Here is a 24,017-nt window from a genome sequence, read left to right on the forward strand (position 1 = left end):
TAGGAACAAAAGAAATATGGGTGCGTATTATTATGTAGTCTATAGTAAAACAGGTGGTATGGTGGTAGCATTGTTGCCTCACACCTCTGTTTTCTGGGTTTGATCCTGAGCTCTGTGCAGAGGTTTGCATGTTCTTCCGGCGTTCTCTGATTTTCTACATTTAGCACTGCATGGATTGACTGTGCTAGAGCTTCAGGTGTGGTGTTTTTTTCCAGAGCGTATTTGTATAACAACTGAGTTATTATTACTGTTTCTGTATTTAATTCTTTTAGTAATAATAATTAAATGTAATAATTGTCATATTACTATGGTTTAAGAGAAATACACCTCTTTGGAACATGCTGATATTTGTATGCTGATAAATAATCAACAGTAACTCAGGAACACTTTGTGCCAGACCTCATCACACCCTGCAGCATTGCTCATTTTCCTATAATAGTACACACCCTGTTGTTTTTTATTCCTTACATAACCTAGCTTCATGGTGAAGATTCATGTAGATTGAGATCACCTGATTAAGATTTAATGTTGCATTAAGTTCACAATGTTAACGATTTGAACAAAACAAGGATTTGGAAATAAACTAGTAAATTGATCTTAATCAGTGAATGAATGAACGACTGAGTAAATAAGAAAAAGGCTTACAAAGTTTTGAAGGGAAAGACTGGGGCAAATGTGATTTATTTTACTTGGCGTACAACATCTTAACAGATATTAAAAACAGGACTCACAATAAGAGCACTGCTGGTGGAATTTGAGTGGGGTTTTGAACCCATAAAGGCTACAGAAACAAAAGGTATCAATACATAACCAATTCACTGAAGCTTGGGAATCGATTAGAGTCAACAACTAGAATCAGACAACAAACCACTTCAATGAAAAAAGGAAAAAGTGCTTGAATTAACTAGTACATACAAGTGACTGCATTAGGTTTATTTTAAAAGCATGTTTCCTCTGATCAGTCAGTACCTGATATGTTACATAGATTTCAACATGTTATGGCATTTACTGACATCTCCCAATGCTAGTGGATAACAAAAGATGGATAACAGGCCGAATTTTTTCCCATCTGATGCCCCACTTCGTATCGGGGGCTTGTACACAAACATAAATAATTGCAGCGCTCAAATCTCTCAACAGCATCCTCACACAGCCTGGTTATAGCACCTGTTATTACACATAAATAAGAGGTCCTACCCCGCAACAAAACCAACAAGTGTCAAAAAGATAAACAAGCTCAGTCATGTTTTGTCCTCGGAGGATGAAGCCCCTCACACCGTGCATGCAGGAGGGATCTCATTCTACATTCGACATTACTATACACATCTCAACAACTAATCCCACAATTCTTGTCTACAGGACCAGAACAGCAGCCGATGACATCACAGGAAACGGATCCCAGCCCCAAACTGTACACCGTCGCATATCCTTAAGAGGAAAAGAGAATGAAATTAAGTCAAAGAGCGAAAAAGGTGAACAAAGGGAAATATATTAAGGAGTAAAATAATTTATAAAATGCAAAATGATAAGAGTGCCTAAATAATGAAGGCGCCCAAGTAACCTAAAATTATATTAAGGCAAACTTATGACTTAACTTGTATAACAACATCTCCCAAATCTTTCATGAATTATACATGTCTTTTCTATGCAACTTATGAATGTTCCACATAAGCACGCTAAATAATCCCAAAAACAGGTTCTGCCCAAGTCTGAGCCTTAGTTCAGTGTATCATCTGACATTTGCACCCAAGGACTGCTGCTATAATCATAAAAACTTGTACTCATCCTAAGACTGGGTCTTGCTCAGACTTGATTTTGCCTGTTGCCTCAGGCTTGCTCATTAAGAATAAATGTAAATTTAATTTTGAATTTTTGCCCTAAATTTTCTTAACTGCTCTGAGACAATGTCTATTGTTAAAAGTGCTATAGAAATAAAATTGAATTGTATTAACCATATATTCATGCTATCAAGTGCTTGTAGTTTCTTTTGAGAGTAGAGCTTCAGTAGTAACTAATAGATGGAAAGAAATAAAGTTATATGACTGGCCCAAGGAAGTATTTGCTGTTTCTCTTCACTCTTGTAGAGTGTATACTGTATTAATTTATAATTCCACTATCTGGTGTCATCCAGAAGAGAACAGGTTCCCTTCCTATCTAATCATACTGTTTCAGGGAGTTCACTGTTGCCCCTTGCTGGTTTTTAGAACTCTACATGGGGTGATTTCTGTAAAGCCACTTTATAACAACATCTATTGTTTAACTGCTTGCTGTACAAATACAATTGATCTGAATTAGAGCCAATGAACTGTGCATATGTTTATGGTCAAGAATGCAGTGTATGTGCATGCTGGTACCTGTCTCCGCTCTGAACGCCCATGGGAATGCAGTAATTGAGTTCTAGTCTGGCGATGTTTCCCAGTCGAAGGATGATACCTGCACCGTAGGACCAGCGAATACATTCTGCTAACTTCTGCAAATGTGCTTGTGGACCTTCACCTGAACGATGGAGAAACACAAACCAGAATCTCGTCAGTACTCTGTAATATTCAAAGTCAAAAGTCAAAGAAAGCTTTATTGTCACTTAAAACATATATAGCTTATGCAGTACACAGTGAAGTGAAACAATGTTCCTTCTGGACCGGAGGTGCTACACAGAACAAAAACAAAGTACTGGTGACGCGGACAAACATAGAGCATAACTATACTACAAGCCTATATACTATACTACTATACTAAGCCAAAATGTCCACAAAGTCACAAATAAACAGTGGTAACTGCAAACACTTGGACACCTGGTTTGAAGACATACCAGAAGTGATTTACAAAATGAATTGTGTAAATCAAATGCAAAGCAAATAAAAAGAACAATATGCAAACATAGTCTTTGCTTGTAATATGGTGTTCCTAATAGAAACAAAAGGAAAAAAAACAACTAAGTAAATGGAAGGAAAATCTTTTAAAGACTCTTGGTGATTTCTGCCAGCATGATAGTCTTGAAGTAACGGGAGGTGTAAAATATAAAACCAACTTCATGGCATGAAATTAATAATTTTGGAAAACTCGCTGTTTCTAATTCTGAGCTTTAATTTCTACAGATTTAATAACTGCCATTCATTCATATCAATACATACAGTACATATACACATATTCTATGCACAAGTTGATATAAAATATATGTATAACAAAATCTAAAATAAAACTTAAGACAGCAATTATTATTTAGGGATGTGAATATAGCAAAAAAAGCACATCTGGTGGATGAAGATACTCTTTACTCTTCTGATTTTCTCTGGCATACTGACCGTAGTTGAGGTTGCAGAGATTTCCTGCATTAAGGAAGAAGTGAGTTCTAAAGAGATCGGCGAAGCCACCCCGGCTAGTACGGAACGGGAGTGGGGTGTAAAGGTGGAGCCCTCCAGCCCAATACGCATCTCCACCCAGGTAGTCACCTACACAGGTAAAGAAGCAGACATGACATTTTTATAAAACATCCTTAATTCTTGATTTGAAACTAAAGTTTTTTTTTTTTTATTGCAGTTGCTTTTAACTGTAGTGTCTGTAGAGAGGAACTGACCTTCACTCTGCGGGCCGATGCAGTACATGCCAAATCCTCTCACGCTGGTCGGACCACCCAGATAGAACCTGACATCAGCAATAAACCATACCGTGACACACCCATGAAACATGTAGTACATAATTTATTCGAATGCCAGCATAGACAATTTAAGCATCTATTTGCATGCATGAGGTGCAAGAGTTTGCTGACATGGATTAAAGTTCAATTCAATTAAATCTTATTTGTATCGCACTTTTAACAATGGACATCGTCTCAATGCAGATTTACAGAATATAAGAAACATAGAACAAAATGTTCCAGATTTATTATTAGACTTATATTTAAATTTATTTATATTTTCTCTTATGAGCAAGCCTGAGGGGACTGTGGCAAGGAAAAACTCCCTGAAAAGTTATGAGGAAGAAACCTTAAGAGGAACACAAAAATAGCGTGACACCAAAAAGTGTTTTTATAAATCATTATAAACACCAGAGAGTGTGAATTATCATAAACTATCTTGATTATAAATAATGTCCTTTCTACAGTCGTATACAGTCATTTGGAGTCGTGTTCCCAGGAGCTCCTGAGCAACTCTTAAATTAGTGTAACATCTGAATTTCATTTCATATCAAATCTTTTAATAGTAAATCTTCCATGCTAGAGCCTTCAAATGCTCAACAAAGGAGATACAATAAAAACTAATGGAGTGTTTTTTTTTTTTTTTTATAAACCACCAGTAAGTCAGTAACATAGTTAACATATTTATATGATACTAGGCACCTTTCCATTGTGCATGGAATGGAAAATTCCACAAACCTGTCTGCAATGGAGATGGGTTGACCCCCAACAGGAAAGATCATTCCTCCCCAAAGAGATGCAGAGAGCACCTGAACAACACGAGGTCACGTTAATTTACAGCTAAAAATGATATTCATTCCAACGGTTATTCTCATGGACTTACAGAGCCCCAGAGGAAGGGTTTGTTTAATTGCAGCTCAAAATCTTCCTTCAGGAAGCTTGCATCTCCTCCGGTGTAACCCGCTAGCTCCTGTAGCAACATAGCCAGTTCATTAGCACAGCTGACCTTTATATCAGTAACAGACAAATATACACAAATGACAGTGTTGAATGTGAAAATATTTTAGTGACCGCACTCACCTGGTTGATCCGGAGTAAGGCACCTTTTCTAGGAAGGATGGCAGAATTCCTGGTGTCTATCGCCATAGAGTGCTAGAGAGACAGAAATAAAAAAATAAAAAAAATCAACTGTTTTAAAAATACATATTACTAAAACACAGTCTAGTACAGACATTTGCATAGCTTTAGCTAAAAATGACCAAAGTTTAAAATTGTCTTCTTGGACACACCCACATTTTAATTCTAACACACACTTCTTTTCTGTGTGCGTCCTTTTTACCATCCAGTACCCATGTACACAAACCTCTGCACTTGGCACAGATAGATAAACTAAGAAAATTTTCATATTTAAAGAACACACATTAGTGTTAAATGAAAAAAAGCTTTTAAGATGATTTCCCTGGCTTAATTGAGATGGAGATAACTCACAGAGAGAGCAGATTTGAGAGTGTGGCCGCTTTCCTCTCTCACGGCAAAGGATGCGCTGCGTGCGAGACAGCTCAGCTCCCGCCACACACCCTCCCACTTCAGTGTGTGAGCAGTCATCCATAGAGGAAACTGAGGGGCAGAAGGATAAAGACTAATAAAGCTTCAGACTGAAGAATCAACATGCTAGTTACAGATTGGTATAAACAACCCAACAGTGAGGATACAATGCTTTTGGCAGTAGCAGAAATACAGTGCAAAAAGAACAGGTATTTTCGATAAACACCACATCTTAATATCTCCAAACACCTGCTTCCACACACAGAGACACTCACACATTTTGCTACAGTTATAGAATCATATGAATGAAACTCAGCTACAGTTACAATGTCAGTAACATTATTATTATTATTATTATTATTATTATTATTAATTCATCTTTAACTCACCCTTCTGGGTCAGTAGGTTTGTGAAACTGGAAACAATTCAATCTCTAATGACCATAACGACTATAATATAATAACCTGGGATCCGTTTTTTAAAATGATAGAGAATCTCGGTTCTGATTATTTATTATTTACTAATCTAGGTTATATATTAAATACACAAGAAGGTAAATTCCATTCATTTTGTTGCTGGAATTAAATTCAGTACAGTAAATATAACAAAATAATATACTTCTAAGTAGAGGTCAAATAGTATATGATCATTATAAGATATTTATAATGTCAGTGTATCTTATAGTGGGAAATTAGGGTTAGGCTGTGCTATTATTATTATTGTTAATTTATTTATTTTACTTAATGTTTCCTTTATTATGTTTTGTACAGAATACAGCAGTATTGTTTTTTTGTTTTGCATCAGCTTTAAAATTTCAATAAATGAACCAAGATAAAAATACAGTTTTGACCCACTAAAATGAACAATCTTCAGATGTCAAGTTCATAAAGAGCAATAACACTTGTATAGGACCTGGCATAAAACATCAACCTGGTGAAGATGGCATAAAAAATTAAATCAAAGAAACCCAATTTTCACATCGTTTAGGCTCTGTTTGTGCTGTATAAACTATTGATTTTTGAGCTAATAGTATCCATGACAAGTCAATGGTGAGAGTGATGTCACAATGAATTGTATAATATGTCAAAGAAAAATAAAATAGGTACAAACTACTTTAACAGCACAAATCACACAAGCAAATGTACAATTAGAAGAATCTCACGCATAATTATAAATTAGAATGTATTCACTTGTTCTTCTTTGCTTTATGCTTTACTCAACCCCTCAATTCCTCAACAGTAGTTGAGGAAGACCTCAACCGGTACTTGATCCCTCCAGAAGTATCTAGCCATTTCTGGGAGAGGGAAGAAAACTAAAGCTCAGGTTCATACCTTGGACCCGGGAGCTGTGAAACTTCAGTGCAACCTGTCATTACAATACAGATTGAGATACGTATCAAACTGAACTGATAGAAAGCTTACATTGAGTTCTGTGGAAACTCCCCTGTCAGTCTCCTTCAGTGAACTCCATGGAAACTGGCCAGTGACTTTGTAAAGATTTAGTGCAAAACTGCATGAATGAACAGAAAGGGAATTTGGTTAAAGAAACATTTTCGCCAGCTGAGGTCTGTCTCAAAAAAAGGAACTAGGGTCTAGGGTCGTACTTGCGTTCAAAATAACCAGGCTGAGGTTTGAAGAAAGACAAGCCGTACGATGTCTCCTTAGTCCCGTAAGAAAACTGGAAGGTGAGCTTCTCTCCACGACCAAATATGTTGGGTAATTTAATGCCAAGCACCTGTAGAGAGGAACATATACAGACCATCTTCTTTTATGAAATATACAGGAAGAAGGGAAGAATTATCTTCAGTATTACTTGAGAAGCAACTGCAGCAATAAAAATGTTCCAATTGTGTAAGATAAGATAAGGTAAGATACTTTATTGTTATTTATTGAAGCTTATACAAGGAAATCCTATTGGAAACTGTCCTTAAATTCAGCTTAGTAAAGTAACAAGTTACAAAAGATATACATACATTAAATATACAATCAAATGACGTAAACAAACTTGTGCTTAATACTGTTAATATGTTAAAAAATGTGTTATTGTAAATTAAACAGTTTGTGGGTTGTGTCTCTCACCATGCTACCCTCATTGTTTCCAACCATGGTGTTATAACTGCCCGTCACCCTCTTCATCTCCGTCACCTCAAACGTCACGTCCAGACCATTAGGCAAGGCATCATCTCCTGAGAACCAGGGCCTCAGAGTTAGGAACATCATTCAGGCAGGATTTACATTAAAATATATTTATACCACAGCATGCAGCACAGCATGGCTGGAAATGTAGATCTGGCTGTAACTTAACGGTAGGTTAAAATTTAAGATGCTTGTTTTTATACATTATTGTTTCTATAGTAACAGCTCACACACAGGGACTTCATAAGCTAAGAATAATAACATACAGATTTTTAAAACATGTTAACAATGTAAAACCTATAATGTGGTAAAAAATATTTGTCTTGCTTGTAAGCACTGTGCAGCACAGGTAGAGAGAGAGAGAGAGAGAGAGAGAATCTGATCAAGCAGGAAGGAAAAATGATGAGAAAATTATTTTATGATGGTTAGAACGAGGACAAACTTGTTTCTTGGTATTTTCATTTACATTTCTGGCATTTTGCAGATGCCATTATCCAGAGTAACCTACATTTTTAGCTCTGAGCAATCGAGGTTAAGGGCCTTACTCAGGGGCCCAGGAGTGGCAGCTTGGTGGACCTGGGATTCAAACTTACAACCTTCTGATCAGTAGTCCAACACCTTAACACCACTAACACCACATATTACCGACATTATTACTATTTCTAACACCATAACATACCATCTAACCATAAACCATTAAAGCACAAGTTTCAGACATTAAACACAGTTTTTGCTGGTAAGTTGCTGTTGTATAACACTCCAGATCCCCACAGAGTATGTTTCTGTTGTACACAAGCATGACGGACATGTTTTTGAAACATGTTGCTAAATATGAATACTAACATTCATGCTTCATTTAAATGATAATAAACACATACACACATATTATACCTTCTGAGATGTCAATAAGAACTTCCACCTCTTTAAATATCCCCAAACGGAGCAACTTCATCCGAGCTTCATGGGATTTTGTCATCACCTGCAAACCAAACCACATAAAACTACATTAACCTCACAAAGTCTCATCAACCGAGCAAACCATTGTGTGTTAAACTAATCACTGCACTTACATCAATGAGATTTTTGGCATTGAAGACATCAGCGATCTCATAGCCCAGGTAGTCCTCTTTAGTTCTTCCCAAGCCTTCGATGCTGACATGTTGCACAACAATCTAAAGCGATCAGAATCATAAAATATAATGTTGAAAAAAAGGAGAATATTACCAGCTATCTCCAGAAACAACATAAACCATCATGGGCACTTCTTAGATGAAGGAGATCCCAAGAAACACTCACAGTCTGTTAAATAGCAACAGAAAATCAGACAGCGTGTAACACGACTGTCACTGATTCACTGCATGGATCTACAGCCTGGAATAGAAAGAATCAGCCTCAACCTATATTTTTCTTAGGACAGTTGGTGGTAATGTTTTATTGCCTTCTACAAATGTCTAAAATAATCCAAATAAGACATGTTTACCAGCAAATAATCTATGATGGAGGTCTGCAATTCAGCATAATGACATATTTTTATATTTAGAGGACTCAAAGAGAGGGCTTAACCCTATAGATTATTCATAGCAGTCAGACCTGGAATGAATGCATTTTATTCAAGCAATGAAGCAAACTCACATCTTTATTTTCTAGAACTTCTTTCTTGGTTTCTTGCTGTGCCTCCACCACTTCCAGGTCTTCAGGGTGAATGCCCAGGTCGCGCCCGTGCATCGGGACAGGGTCCATGCTCTACAATACACAACACGTACAAATCCAATAAATCACAGCAAACATATAGTTTAATGATTTAACATACACAATGCATTAACAGAATGACAATCCAGCTGTGCAGAGATATAACAGACACTGGTACTAAAGCACCGGAACACAACTGGGGTGTACTGTATTATTTTAGGCATGTGTAGGAGAGGTCACACGCAGAAAGCATATTTTCCATTAAGCCTACACAAAATAGAATTACCCTTGCGTGCACTGTCCCCATATTCACGTCCTTAAAGATGTATGATTTTTCAATTTGCTGGGTAAACGCTGTTATCCCGAGGATTTAGATTTTCTTATTTAACAGCCAACCCGACCCCTTTCCAGGGAGACGCCATGACACACGCACAGCCTCGCTGCAAGTCTGCGCTGTGATTGGCCAGAGCATGTGGCGTCACGACAGACAGGGGGAGCACCCGGAAGCTTCCGAGTATCCCAACGGGAGCTGGTGAAAGTAGAATAACGTAAAGCGCAAAAGTGGATTTTTACATAAATATCATTTGCGCATTTAAAAAAAAAAAAAAAATTACATTAAAACACCATTACATTAGATTCTGCGTGAACAACTCTGCTTAAACAACTCCATAGCGCTGTTTAGTGTGTTATATTACGTACGGAACAAAACACCTGGGTTGTGCTGAGAGAGAGAAATAATCAATAAGGGTGTAGTGGGATGTGTAACTGTATTTTTACCAGCAGTTTTACCCACAACAGCAGTCTTTTCTTCTTCCCTTCTTGTAATAACACAAAAAAGCAGCTTGGCATATTGTAGAGAAATCACAAGTCCTGTCCTATTATTATCCTTAAATATGTTTGGATCATCTGCTGTACAGGTCTGATGTACTGTAAATGAGGTGTTACTATAGAAACTATATCATATTAGAACATGTGCAGTAATGTTTACAGAAAATTAAGCAACACTCTTTCACCAATCAAATTTAAGAATTTAACAACGCTGTGGAAACTATTCTATACCATCAGTAGGCCTAAATGGTTTATTAGATACACTTAGATTACAAGAACAAACTGGAGAGAGGATCATTCTTCTGTTAGTAGTGCTATGTAGTGTTGATATGAGTCAAAGGGGCATTTCTGGGAGTTAGGCAGTAATAGAGAGCAAGTGTCCAGCCACCTGTCTTACAATGCCCATTGTATGAAAAATAAAAATTCAGCCACATCACCCTTGTTTGTTCCACTTTCATACAAACTTCAGATTGAGTTATTTGGTCCTTTTATTAAATATACGTTTGATGATTAGCAGTCATAAAAAATATTACGGTTAATTTATTTACAAGTCTATTGTTTCATAATAAATACCTTGTTTAACTTCTAACATTTAAGTGAAGAAAAAAAACCAAGAGAAATATTATGTCAACAACTCCTTCCATGTCCAGACTTAACAGGTTTTCATTTCCATAACCACATATTTCTTGTTATTGTACATTAATGTCAAGAAAGAAAGAAAGAAAGAAAGAAAGAAATTAGTTTGCCAGCATTTAGTCTTCATTTAGTTTTTGAGTGAAAGAAATTAAATCTGGTGATTTAACATTACCTATTATGAATTATTATTGTAATATCATTTATGATTAATTTTTGGAATATATTCACAATCAGGCATCTCATCAGAGAACTGAGCTGAGCTGGACACATGCACACACACACACACACACATACACACACACACACACACACACATGTTCAACCAAGATCTGATCTCAGAGGAGAACTGAACTTGTGCTGGACACGGACACACACACACACATAACACACGCGCACAAAAAAAAGAACTGAACTGTGCTGGACATAGTCAGACACACACAAACACTAAATTGTCCTGTTTGCACGCACATGCCACTTTACATTTATATATATTTATATTAATCCTGTTTACATGTGTCACTTTAATATCTGCAATCACTGTATACACTGTTCTTTGCACATTGTCTTGCTCATTGCACAAAGTCGGCTATATGTTGTTTGTCTGCACTGTCTTGTCTTGTCTTGTCTTCCTGTGCACTTTTGTTATATGTCTAGTTCTTAAAGACTGCACCTTAAGTATAGTTTAATTTTTTAGTTTAATTTTAATTTTTAAATTATAGTTAATTTTTTTTTTTATCTCTGTTATAGCTCTATGTTTGTCTGCATCACTGTACTTTGTCTGTGTTATGTGTAGCACCTCTGGTCTAGGAGGAACGTTGTTTCACTTCACTGTGTACTGAATCTGCTATATATGGTTGAAGTGACAATAAAGCTTCTTTGACTTTCACTTTGACAATTCCTGCTTGCTTACAATGATTCAGCATATTCCACCTTTATTACACAATATACCATTAGAAAGAACTAGTTCTTTCACAGAAATAGTGATCCAGAGATTGAAATAACATTGTGTCTGTTGGAACTTACTAGCAAACAAACAAACAGACGATCAAACAAACAAACAACAACAACAGAAAACCCTACACATTAGGAAACATGCAGTATACACTCTTAAAAATAAAGGTTCTTAAATGGTCTTTAACATCCATGGAACCTTTCCATTGTCAAAAAAGTGATTTTAGTGGAAAAATATTTTTTAGACATTAAAAAGGTTCATTATGGCACAAAAAGTGGTTCTTTTAGGAATTGCATACTGAAAGGTTCTTTGGGGAACTCCTTATGGTTATTCCTTGTACCTTTTTTTTAAGAGTGTATAACTACTGTAAAAAGAGGTATAGAGAGTATGTTTGATGCTTAACCCATTGTTCCAACACGGTTAGAGATTTGTTGTCAGTTCAGATCAGTTTGGCCAGCAGAGGGAAATATCATCACATCCGAAATCACATCTACAGGGCAGCACAGATCCCACTGCACAACCTTCAGGAATAGAGAATAACGGCCCAGAAACCCGACTGTACCTTCAACTACACATTTGCATGTAGTCGTTAAATACAAATATTTTACTCATTAAATCACTATACTATACATATACACTAGATCTAGACATGGCAATATGTGAAGGCAACTTAATAGTAGCTTTCTTTCTAGATTAATTATTTTAAATGATTAATGAACTGTCTCGAATTAATCAATTATTAGGCGTGTTTATTAACTGTTTATTTATTATGGGTGTGTTCGAGCATTTCTTTCTGAAACATTCCATCTGAATAGTGCTATCTGAACAAAAACCTCAGATATACTATAGTTGAAAGTGATATGCTGTTTTCACTCTATTTACTGGAGTAGTGTGTGGTTTTGGACGATGTCTTTCCCACTCGCACTCTCTCTCTCTCTCTCTCTCTCTCTCTCTCTCTCTCTCTCTCTCTCTCCACGTCCAGTCTCCTCCTCAAACGCGTGTAAGCCAATGAGAAGCTGTCTTACTCTCACCTCTCTCTCTCTCTCTCTCTCTCTCTCTCTCTCAGTCCTGATCGTCCCTCTTATCACAGAAACACGCATCTCTGGCAAACTGCGCTCAATCACAGCTCTCGCCATGGCAAGTGCGCGCTTTCCTCGGCTCCTCTGTTTGCTTTTTGTCCTCATCACCACTTGCACTGTAATGGGAAATGTCGGAACGGCAGGTCAGTCCTCTTTTATCTTACTTTTATCTTCATTTTCACCATTATCTCCGTGTAATTCTACTGGCAAAACTTTTAACACCAGGTCCATATCTCCAAATACTTCATTAACGCAAAATGCTAGGCTACCTATCCAGATCATTTTAAAGGTTAGTTGATTGCTCTGTATTTTGTGAAATGCTCATTGCTCCATAATTGGATCCCCTGATGATCATTTTCTTCGTTTTTATATGGAAAACTAAGTGTAACTTATTTACGCACGCGTGTGCGCAATAACAAAGTCTATTGTGTGATTTAGTTGAAAAAGCCTACATGGGGTCTCTTAGGGGGTCCATCTGGTCCAGGGCTAGTGAAGGTGTCGATCCTCCGACTTATCGACCCCTCACGGATATACTATAGACCCCTCACTGATATCCTTATCGACCCCTCACTGGCATCATCGACAGTTTGCAGAAACACTGTGGGCTTCAGTAATAGCAAATCAGTCGATACCTGACCATGAAAAGACCCTGGTGTGTGTTTAAACTGAATGTGATTTGGGATTGGGGTTGGGCTTCGATTTGTTAATGAAAGAAGAAGAGAGGGATTAAACGCAGCGCATCACCAGCTCTGGCACTCAGATAATATAAAATAAATGTGCAGACTTTTTTAAATAATATTTCTAGACATTTTAGACATTTTAAAAAATACATATTAGCATTTTATTTATTTATTTATTTATTTATTTATTTATTTATTTATTTCCAGCAATAGTCAGTAAAAATCATACCAAATATACATGATTATAATGAAGCTTTAAAATCCTTTTGCAGAAACATTTTTCTAGGAAAATCTATACAGGCTACACAGCAATTACCAGCTGTGTTGATTCTACAAATATTCCATTTAAAAATGCAGTTCCTCTACAAAGCAGTTTTTGTTTAAATAACTGTATTTTGATTACCTTTCATTATACCATCTTATGATTGATTATGTGTGTGTCTCTTCAATTGAACGCCCACTAATAGCCTGTGTGTGTCAGCAGACTTCCTCTAATGTGAAATAACGGTTCCACCCATGAGATGTAATTGTGTTTGCATTTATGTGTTTAGGTTGTTAAGATCTTTATGCTGTTAGTGTATGGGTGAATGTTCTTGAGGTCTGAGCATTTTGATACCACAGCAGTGCAGTGTTTGATTTGTCTAAAAAGGAAATAAATGGGAATATATAAAAATGGAAATACCCGAGGACCAATCCAGGGTGTTTTCCCCCACTGGGCATACTTTTCCCAGTATAGGCTTTGGACTGAATGAGTGAATGAATGGAAAGACCTTCTGTTCTACTCCAAGATCAATTAACAGTTGCTCAATTTGGCTGAAGTCAGACACTATTAAAATTAGTGAAATAAATTAATTCGTGTCCATTCACATCCATCCATCCGTCCATCCACCCATCCATCCATTCATTCATTCATTCATTCATTCATATATCAAGTATATCTCATTCATTCACAGCTCATGTCTTCAGTAGTACTTATGCCTATAAATCTAGGACAGTTATAAATCTAACACAATGGGATTGTATTACTACAGATATACAGTGCAGGTCTTCTTATTTCATATCTCTCGTACCTGTTGTATGTTTAGTAATTATTTTTCCTACTGCAATATAGTAATAAATTACAAGACAAGCAGCAGCTTCAGCCAAAGTGCTGCACTGATTAAACAGATCTTCAATATAGTGTATTATGAAACTTTACTGAAATCATTCTATTTTTAAAACTAATTTAATATGTATAGCATTTTAACAATTGATAGTGCAAATAAAAAACAGCATTGAGCCGCATCAGTCACATCCCCAGGCTTCCTGGTTCAGTTTTGCACTAGGCTTTGGAGAATTTTGCATGTTCTTACTATATAAAAAATAACATAGTGGAATGAATTGGTGACTTCAATGCCCCAGTTGTGAATGCATGTGCATGGGGTGCATGGTGTCCTGTATTGAACTTGTGTCCCATCTAAGGTGTATTTCCACATCACACCCAGTATTCCAAGGATGGGGTCTGGAAATCTGGGTGAACATTAGATCCCTAAGATTTAGACCAAGTCAGAGTTGACAGTGGTGAGATTAGATGAGGAAGAAACCTGGAGAGGAAGTTAACTAAGTGCAACTTCAGTGTATGTTACAGTATGAGCAGATTATGAATAAGAATCATATGAGAAAAGGACAGTCTTTAAGATTACAGCAGCAGATCCAGATGATTATGTACTGAAGCAATAGTAAGACATAGACAAGAACTGTACCACTGGAAAGTGAAGCTCTACCAGTGCATAACATAGGCTTTCTTTCTCTCAGACATAGATGAGTGCTCTGTGGGTACAGATGACTGCCACATCGATGCTCTGTGCCAAAACACCCCAAAGTCCTTCAAGTGCATCTGTAAGGCTGGTTACAGCGGAGACGGCAAGAAATGTGAAGGTAGGTTTCATTCTTCACATGTTAAAGCTTCTCTGTACATTTACAGGGTTACATTCTCTTTCTTTTACCTAATGCAGTGTGGGTTATACAGCTGTTCCCCAGCTCCTGCTGTGGGTCTTAATTAGTGTGGAGGAAGTGGGGTGTGTATGGTGCGAGGTGCTGCCCCAGCATTCACACCTCCAGCTTCTTTTCTGCCTGAGAGCACAGCACAGCTTGAGCTAATGCATGCACAAACACACACACACATGCCCCTTAATTACTTTTGTGCAGTCACATACTCACATAACGATACATAATAGGATAACATATGAGGCACACACAACAGCAGTCTCACAAATTTACTCATGCGTCCACACAGACACATCTGGACACACTTCTGCAGACTCAAGGTCATTCATGTCTATGCAATATACATCTACATCTATAATGACATCATGAGCATGTTAGCTTTCTGTAACCGATGTGCATTCAACAAAAATCCCTAGCCTGCCCAATAAGCTTATGAATGGACAATAAAATATATATTCCTTAAGATTGATAGATCACCTGCCTTCAAAAACAACACACACACATTCTCTCTCTCTCTCTCTCTCTCTCTCTCTCTCTCTCTCTATATATATATATATATATATATATATATATATATATATATATACTTAAGTTGTTAAGATCTCGTCGGTAAGCATTCTACATCTGTGCATTCTGGATGATTCTTTCGTTTGTTCCTCTTCCTTACCCAGATGTTTAGAGCTAATGTTTCAGGAAGTGAGGAAATGTAATTTCTATCTATTACGGAACCTGAAACCCATTTTCAACTCCATTAATGAATTAGGAAGATTTGAAATGAAATTGAATCAGGCCATGCTCTGGACAGGATTCCTGATGCTGATGTCTGAGGGTAGAACAACCCATCTTTTATTTCCTGTAAGGAAACAGACAAAATGTTCTTCAGCTTTCAGGAGCCAGTTCCTCCCACCTTAAAACCACAGTCTGTGTGCCACAGTAGTGGGAGGATTGATAGTTTTACTTCAGTAGGATCTGTGTGATGTATGTGTAGGTCAGTATTTCTGTTCTTCTGTTTGTCTTGCTCTCCTTTTCTTTCTTTCTCTGTGGTTAGACTACACAGAGGCTGTTGTGTAGTGGGTAGGAGGTCTGAAGCAAGATGTCTAATTAAAGCCCCTCGTGTTTGGAGGTTCAGTTAAAAGAAAGACAGAATGCTCCGGCTTGTTGTTACTCCGTCACATCTCCTGCTCTCCACAGTACACCCGGCTCTGAACGTAAAGAGCTGCGAGACGCTGTGGTGTTGATTAGCGGTAGGAAGTCATGGCATGCTTTGGCTTTTGTGGTTGAGCATGTGGTGTCTCTGGGATGCCGTGATACTACACAGACTTCCGATGTGGATCCAGAGCCGGGCATTGTATTTTGGCAAGAAAACAAAAACAACTTGCAGACAATTTATGGCTCATTTTGGCGCCAACTTCAGACAATGAGCCTGTACACTTGATTAGCCCTGTTACATGGGCAATTCCACTATTTAGCCATTTTAACTCTTTCTTTTCAAGATATAATCTAAGAAAACTTTCATTTAACCATTTAAATTCTGTTAACTCATTAAGGTTTCAGTGTTTATTTGTTGACAGTGTCTGAATTTGGCTCTTACATGAGGAAAAGGAGTGTGATTCCCTATATAAAAACTAATAAATTAAACTGATTTGTTTTTTTATTACTTCAGGAAAGTCAAATGATGCAACTTCCTGTTAAACATGACTATATATAATAATCCAAATATTTATATAAGTTATAGATGTTATAGATGTATATCCAAATATAGGGGTAAATGTTTATTTATAGTTGGCAAGATACAGTTATTTATCGAAAGCACGCACATACGATGTTGTTACTGATGTTGTTACCTGTGATTTAAATGATTTATTTTCCCCCAGTCTTAAAATCATTCACAATCTGTGCCACTAACATCCATCATCCACTGCTTCTGTCCATTATGATAGCACAAACGACTAGACGGGCCCTAGAACGAGTTATTATATCATCCAAATTATTCCTAAAGTCACTGAGTTTTATTAGATCTTTTGGCAGAGTGTTAAACAATAGATAATTAAAACTGTCATGACTTTAATCAATCGTGAAATATTCATCAACAAAAGGAGGTACAGTTATCTGTAGGCTGAACAAGTGGCTTCTCCTCCTTCTGTAGGGCTTTGTATTAGGTTCCTTCACTGTCTATTTCTCATGCTTTGAAAAAATGTGAACTTTTCTTGCTCTTGTCACCAGTTAATTGGAGGATTGAGATCATCCAAATGTCATGCTCGTTTTTTTCTGAGCCTGTATTATGTATTTTGTGTTGAGCCATTGATGGATGCTTTCAGAGGCAGAGAAATGTCAGATATTCTGTTGTGGAAAGTTCTGCATAGTTCAATAACTGGAACAACAGAAAAGTATGAGTACAATTTCACATACAAGGATGCTTTTGTAGGGAGTACTTGTGTAATATATTATCTATTTATTTATACCATAGCACTGTTAAATTCTTGATTCTGATTGGTTAGACATATAATCTGATTGTTCTCCACATAATCTAAACTGTGGCATGAACAGAATAAAACCTGTGGTATTTTTGGTTTGAATTTTGAAGTGTTTTGTAAGGAGACCTTTTTAGGAAGGGTCTTAAAGACTTTGAAATTCTTTGCAGTTTTTGTAGGGGGAAGAAATAATAAGAGTTGGTGAGGAAACATCAGTTGGTTTATAGCAGTTCTTTATAGCAGTTATAACATTATTTCTGTACTTGAAGTGTGTTATAAGTAACTAGTGTTCCACAACATGAACACATTAACACAAAAGTAGGATATTATTCTTTAATACATAAAAATGATTAGTGTTATTTATGTATGAAAGGAATAAAATACTTTATGAAGTGCTGGGTTTGGAAAATAATATATCTAAAATATTTTTTGCACAGAGCACCTCACTGACCAGACTCAAATGCTTCATTTATTTATTTATTTATTTATTTATTTATTTATTTATTTATTTATTTATTTGTGGAAAGGGAGATGTGCAAAGTAAGAATTTCAGTGTATGGTCTAAACCACTGTGTTTTCAGTGTGCACATGACAATAATCCTCTTGAATCTTGAATAATCTTCTGCAGGGTGAAAAGAATAATTCCAATTCATCCCACCACTCATTTGTTGATTCTTTTCCTACAGCACCATGCCCTTTTAAGTTTTATTCCTAACATTTACACTGAGGACCATTTTATCAGATAAACCCACTATATAAATATATTTGGGCTCAAAGCTGTATGTCAGAGTGGTGTGCTGTTCTCTGCACAGCGCTGGCACTGACATTGTATTTTAAGTCGTAAAAATCAAATCGTAAAAAGTCAATTAAATTAACATTTCATGTTAGGAATACAATGTAGATTGTTAATCTGAATGCCATTTTTGCACTTTAGGAGTTTATTTGTCTCTTGATGTATTGTAATAATTCATGACTCAGCTGAGAAGAGCAAAATAACTGTACACATAAAAGATACACACCTTTGACTCACATTCCCTTTTACATCAAACTGATTTTTCTAGGTACACAAAACTATACAATGAATTCCACCATTTTTAGGTGTAAAACCACTATTAGCAATCAATTCTTTCTCTTAATTTAGACATTGAATGCATGTGCTTGTGATGGCCATTATAATGATCACAGGGTGTGAAGGGGTTAAATAAAGAGAGAAAGTTTAAAAAGATGCAAATTTGTCCTAGTGCAGTTGGAGCAGATGGTTTGGTAACAGCTGTGCCAAGAATAAAATGTGCATAGCACTAAATAGGTAGTGTGTGTGTGTGTGTGTGTGTGTGTGTGTGGGTGCTGTTGACCAAGCCTGGGCTTAACTTGTTGAATCAATGTTAGAACAAAAGTACACCATGCACTGAATGCCAGACTGCACAAGTGAGTATAAATAATTGAACAAAACAAAGATTTACTCCCGAAAAAATTGCAAAAGAATTGGTATGTTAGGACTGAAATTGTCACATTAAATAAAATGCTGCAGCTGGGATGAATATGGTGTTGCCTTGGAGACCGTGTTGGAGAGAATGTGCTATGTTATTGATTTTGTGTATTGATTAATGCATGGGCATGACTCAGGTCTCACACACACAGAGACTCTTCTCAACCTGTTGCAATGAGACATTAAGGATACCCAAAATGCACCTGTGTTACTTTATTGTCAGTCTGATGAGCATTTCTCGCTTTTCTGGCTCTTTACTCTTAAGGGTAAAGCGTATCTTTGAGGGTATGTCATTTATATGTCGCCTGCAAATCAGAACGTTCTCCTGACTTTTATCCTAGTGGGTGTGGTTTCTGCCAGAATGACCCCGCCTATATCCTCAGGGTTTAGCATTGTGGATGAAAATGATGTAAATCATTTGACATGACTTTCACACTCAGCAGATTTCAAACCAATTTAACATTAGTGGGCGATTTTTGAGGAGGATAACATTTTTTGAAAGAACGCTGTTTGTTTCTCTGAAACAACTGAAAACAACTCTGAAGATACACTGAAGCTGTTTTGGTGGATTATGATAGCCTATTATGTTAGTTATAGTGTTTTGTACATTAATTTGTCACCTGTCTGAACATTAAATAAGTGAAAGATACACACCAAATGCATTGGTGTATTTTTTTAAGAGGGATTTGTCATCTATCTTGAGTTTATTTATATCCTGCAGAAATGACATTATAGAATTCATTTAATTGTATAGATGATTACTCAATTAATATAGAAATGACAATGACAGTTTTTATTGATGAAGAAAGATAGCTGTGTTGATATGTTGATAAACATGACCATTTTTTTTCCAACATGTATATATTTTTAATCCCTTTGGTTGAAATTGCTGTTGGTTTGATGTAGTTGGTTTAATGTAGTCTAAATACAGACATGAAATTTTTTTGTTCAGATGTTACAAACAAACACATAAACAACCAAGCAAACACACACACACACACACACACACACACACACACGCACATTAGATTAATGTGAATTTGATAATGGCTTTAGTTTGACTTATAAATGGCTTTATACTGACTTTTATATTGAATTGTTATAGCATACAGTGAATTACTTTTGACTTTGGTGAGTTTTATTTTTTCAGATTTCACTGCTGGGTTTTAATGTAACCATGATATATCACCATGATAAAAAATTCACCCTCTTACACAAATCTTAAATATTAAATTTGGGAAACCTGTTGTGTTTCAAAGCTTCCATTTCCCACATGGCTTCTTGAGGTTCAATCTAGTTCCTGTTCTTTTTCAATATACCTGTGGAAACCTTTTGCATGTTGCTGTGACTGAAATTTTTGGCCTCAACATAACAACATGGCAATCTTCTTATTGACCTGGCTTTCTTTCTGCAGAGATGTTGTATAAGTAGCCAGTTCCTAAAACATGGTGGTGAACCTTGCTAAGTGTAATTTCCTCACACAGTGGGAGTCATACTTTGTTTAAGTTGTTCGATATATACCTTAATGAACCTGAAAAATCCTCATTAATTATGTTTGTAATCAGATACAGCTGGCTGCCAAAATGGCCACTGATGCAAGAGCTTTACATGTAATTGATATACATATTCATCTATTCAAGTCTGTAGTTTTCATAGGTATAAATACTCTATATAGTTGTTCTTCTTTTGGCTGCTCCAGTTAGGGGTCACCACAGCAGATCATCTGATCCACATATTTGATTTGGCACAGGATTTACGCTGGATGCCCTTCCTGACACAACCCTACCATTTTTATCCAGGCTTGGAATGGCACTGAGAGTGCACCGGCTTATGCAAGCCCCCAGTGGCTGGGTTGGTTCCCTGCCCGGGAATCGAACCCGTGCCGCAGTGGTGAGAGTGCGGGATCCTTAGCCACTAGAAAGTATATATATAGTAAAACATGTCATGATTTTTCCACATCAAGGGTTTTCCCAGATTTGATACACATCAGAAAAGTCATGCTCCATTCCTGTTGATTAGAGACGTCTAATTTACCTGATAAAATATTGATAAAAGAGTGAAATGTGTGTGTGTATGTGAGTGTGTGGTGGGGGTATTTCCATCCATCTTTTAACTCCTGGAATCAGACTATGATTATTAGTGTTAGTGCAAGTAAGGACAATTCTTAGATTGGTGAATGTCCTGGTCTCCTCTGAAGTGTGTGTCTGTGCGTGAGGGAGAAAGGAATAAAGGGGAATGAAGGATAGAGAGATAGAGAAGAGCAGGGTGGGATTATTAGTAGGCCATTATCTGCCCGGTGTCTGTGTGTTCGTCACAGAGCTGCTGCTGCTCTGAGTGGCTGAGTGTGAGCACCCTCCTTTACAATATCCTCCCCTTCCAGAGCAGGTCAGACTGTCGCTGCTGCTTTATATAGCACACACACACACACACTGTTTAGATCCAGACTATGTCAAACACACACACACAACACAAAGTGTTTAGATCTAGATCTCAAATACACAACACACACACACACACACACACACCCACACAACACACAGAGTGTATAGATCAAGACACAAACTCTCTCTATCACACACACACAAACCCTGCAACAGTATTTCCACCTGTATGCATTCACTCACCCCCTCACACACTCATCTCACACACATTATCCAGACATTCACACAGCACGGTGGTAGAGAGCTGGACGCATCACACCCCCCTCTTGAATTTTGCCATGGAGCAGAACTGCATTTTGACATAGACGAGAGAATTATCTTCACAGAACCACTACACGCTGAGGCCTGTGTGGCTGAGGCCGGGACAGCGGCCGAGAAAAATCTTACGAGGCACCTCACATTGAGCCTTGATGTTCTGAGGAGGAGAGACAGAGGGGATTGAAGGAAGGTGTGAAGTTGGGATATGACAAGGCGATGGCCTGAGAGAAATGTGGAGGAGAGTGTGATTGGGGCTCCCTTTGCTGAGAAAACAGCACGTCCAGTCAAAACGAATCAACCCTAAGTGCAGTTATGGAGAGAAAGGAAGTTCATGCTAGTGATGTGTCAGAGCCCTGCTGATTTTTAATCAGGCGTCATCAGCACCCCTGCCCCTAAATGTGCTGTTTCACAAATTCTCTAATTTGTTTGGACTGGTTATAGCAGCTCTGCCATTAGTTCTGGTTGTAACTCAAATCCCGCATTAACACTCTTGTTCTGGTATAGTATAACTTCTATAGAAGCAGCAGAGTCACAGCGATTCACATGGCTTATGTTCCACATAAACTGATTAGAAAAAACTACTGAATCTGTGAGCTTGTCTGTAAGGAGATGTTCCTTCAGATTTTTTGGAGACATTCATTAGCTTTTTCTCCAGCGTCAGCTAATCTTAACAGTCGGAGATAAACCTGTAACATTATGTTTCCTTACGTGGGAATCTCTTCAGGACAGAAGTGCTTATACTTTGCAGATTCCCACTAACATGGCAATGCATTTCTTTGAGCAGCTGGTGAGGGAATGAGTGTATGTAGTTGCTGAAATTGTTTTTAGGATATGAAATGTCTATAAATGGATAAAGGTACGAGAGTAAATACATTGCATTGAAAAACGTCTTTAGGATAAGATGAATAAAATACTTCAGGATGTACTGTTATAGGAAAGTAGTCAACTTTGAGGAGGTCATAGCACTGCACAGCTGCCTCACAACATTCTGTCATTGATTATTTTTATTTATTATTTTTTATTATTTATTAATTATTATTTATTTGTCACAGATACATTACTGCACAGTGAAATCTTTTCTTTGTATATCCCATCCTTGGAGGGTTGGGTTCAGAGCGCAGGGTCAGCCATGATGCACTGCTCCTGGAGCAGTGAGGGTTAAGGGCCTTACTCAAGGGCCCACCAGTGGCAGCTTTAGGGGTTTGAACCCCAATCTTCAAATCAACTACATAGAGCCTTAACCATTTGAGATACATATATATATGGGTAAGTCCTTAAGTGGACCCTGATGTGTTCTGATGCTGTCCACCTGCCTCAATTTTTGATGTGCATTCTGAGATGCTTTTCTTCTCAAAACAGTTGTAAAGTGTGTTTATTTGAGCTAATGTAGATTCCCTGTCTGCTGAAACCAGCTCCCTCTGACCTCTCTGTCAACTGTCCATGGATAACTGAATAGTCATTGTAATCACATTTTTGCCCCGTTGTGATGTTCGTTATCTCAAGCTTGTGACCTCCATGGTTCTACACATTGCTCTGCTGTTACCTGATTGGATATTTGGATGAATATGCAGATGTAGAGGTGTTTCTATTAAAGTGGACAGTATTAAAAAGAAATCTGACAGCAAAATAATCTGGTGATGTTCTAGTTTTTATAGGTGTAAGGGACTTTGTTTAAGCATAAAAGAGGCAGTCTGGAGTCGTCTGCATACTGCTAGTTGTTCTCAACAACATTTCGTCCTCCTCATGGGCAGGAAGTCCACTCTGCTAATGACCTCCTCCTCTTCTGACATTTAAGACCATGAAACACACACACACACACACACACACACACACTGGCGGAGTTCACATGTTGCTCAAATTTACATATCCTACTCCTTTCCTTTATTTGTTTCCTGCTTTTTTTTATTTTACTCTGGAAATTTGGCCATTCATGATTTGCTCGACAGCTTCCATCTAAAAACATTGCAAAAAAAAAAACTGTTTACGGATTCTTTAGGGATGAGCTGGATGAACTGAGTTTTGACAACTTTGTGTACTTTGACAGCACTTTTTTGCTCCCTGAGTTATAAACTAGCACTCTTTGAAGCAGAAAGGAAATAAACAGCATCAATGTATACGAGTGCGATTGGACATGAATGTAATACAGTTCAAATGTAATGTATACGATTTAGTGAATGTAATTCTGATATGTTTTTTT

The 24,017-nt window shown here is 37.2% G+C and overlaps 2 protein-coding genes across 3 annotated transcripts in view; one reads left to right on the forward strand and one right to left on the reverse strand.

Moving 5' to 3' along the window:
* Positions 1 to 655: 655 nt before the first annotated feature.
* samm50l (sorting and assembly machinery component 50 homolog, like) lies at positions 656 to 9,448 on the reverse strand. The gene is made up of 15 exons (XM_058417756.1): positions 9,290 to 9,448; positions 8,947 to 9,057; positions 8,385 to 8,486; positions 8,206 to 8,293; positions 7,258 to 7,364; positions 6,783 to 6,913; positions 6,601 to 6,688; positions 5,123 to 5,251; positions 4,715 to 4,786; positions 4,518 to 4,604; positions 4,373 to 4,443; positions 3,575 to 3,642; positions 3,303 to 3,449; positions 2,355 to 2,496; positions 656 to 1,428 (listed from the first exon to the last, which is right to left on the reverse strand). Exons 1-15 carry the CDS (start codon positions 9,308 to 9,310, stop codon positions 1,383 to 1,385), a joined length of 1,410 nt encoding a protein of 469 aa, XP_058273739.1. The 5' UTR covers positions 9,311 to 9,448; the 3' UTR covers positions 656 to 1,382.
* Positions 9,449 to 12,477: 3,029 nt separating this feature from the next.
* Positions 12,478 to 24,017, forward strand: part of scube1 (signal peptide, CUB domain, EGF-like 1) — an 82,466-nt gene continuing 70,926 nt past the window's right edge. The window contains exons 1-2 of one of the 2 annotated variants that reach the window (XM_058417754.1): positions 12,478 to 12,641; positions 14,973 to 15,095. In XM_058417754.1, coding sequence (XP_058273737.1) covers positions 12,554 to 12,641; positions 14,973 to 15,095 — 211 coding nt within the window. In that variant the 5' untranslated portion in view covers positions 12,478 to 12,553. The remainder of the gene's footprint in view (positions 12,642 to 14,972; positions 15,096 to 24,017) is intronic. The other variant, XM_058417753.1, reaches the window with a different exon arrangement.

This window comes from Hemibagrus wyckioides, linkage group LG19 (genome assembly GCF_019097595.1).
Source record: "Hemibagrus wyckioides isolate EC202008001 linkage group LG19, SWU_Hwy_1.0, whole genome shotgun sequence".
In the NCBI taxonomy this organism is placed as follows: domain Eukaryota; kingdom Metazoa; phylum Chordata; class Actinopteri; order Siluriformes; family Bagridae; genus Hemibagrus; species Hemibagrus wyckioides.

Coding starts and splice junctions, on each gene's coding strand:
- samm50l (XM_058417756.1), bottom strand. CDS start 9,310: ATGGGGACAGTGCACGCAAGG. Junction 4,787..5,122: donor CTCTCAAATCTGCTCTCTCT/GTGAGTTATCTC, acceptor CTGTCTCTCTAG/CACTCTATGGCGATAGACAC. Junction 4,605..4,714: donor CCTTACTCCGGATCAACCAG/GTGAGTGCGGTC, acceptor ATGTTGCTACAG/GAGCTAGCGGGTTACACCGG.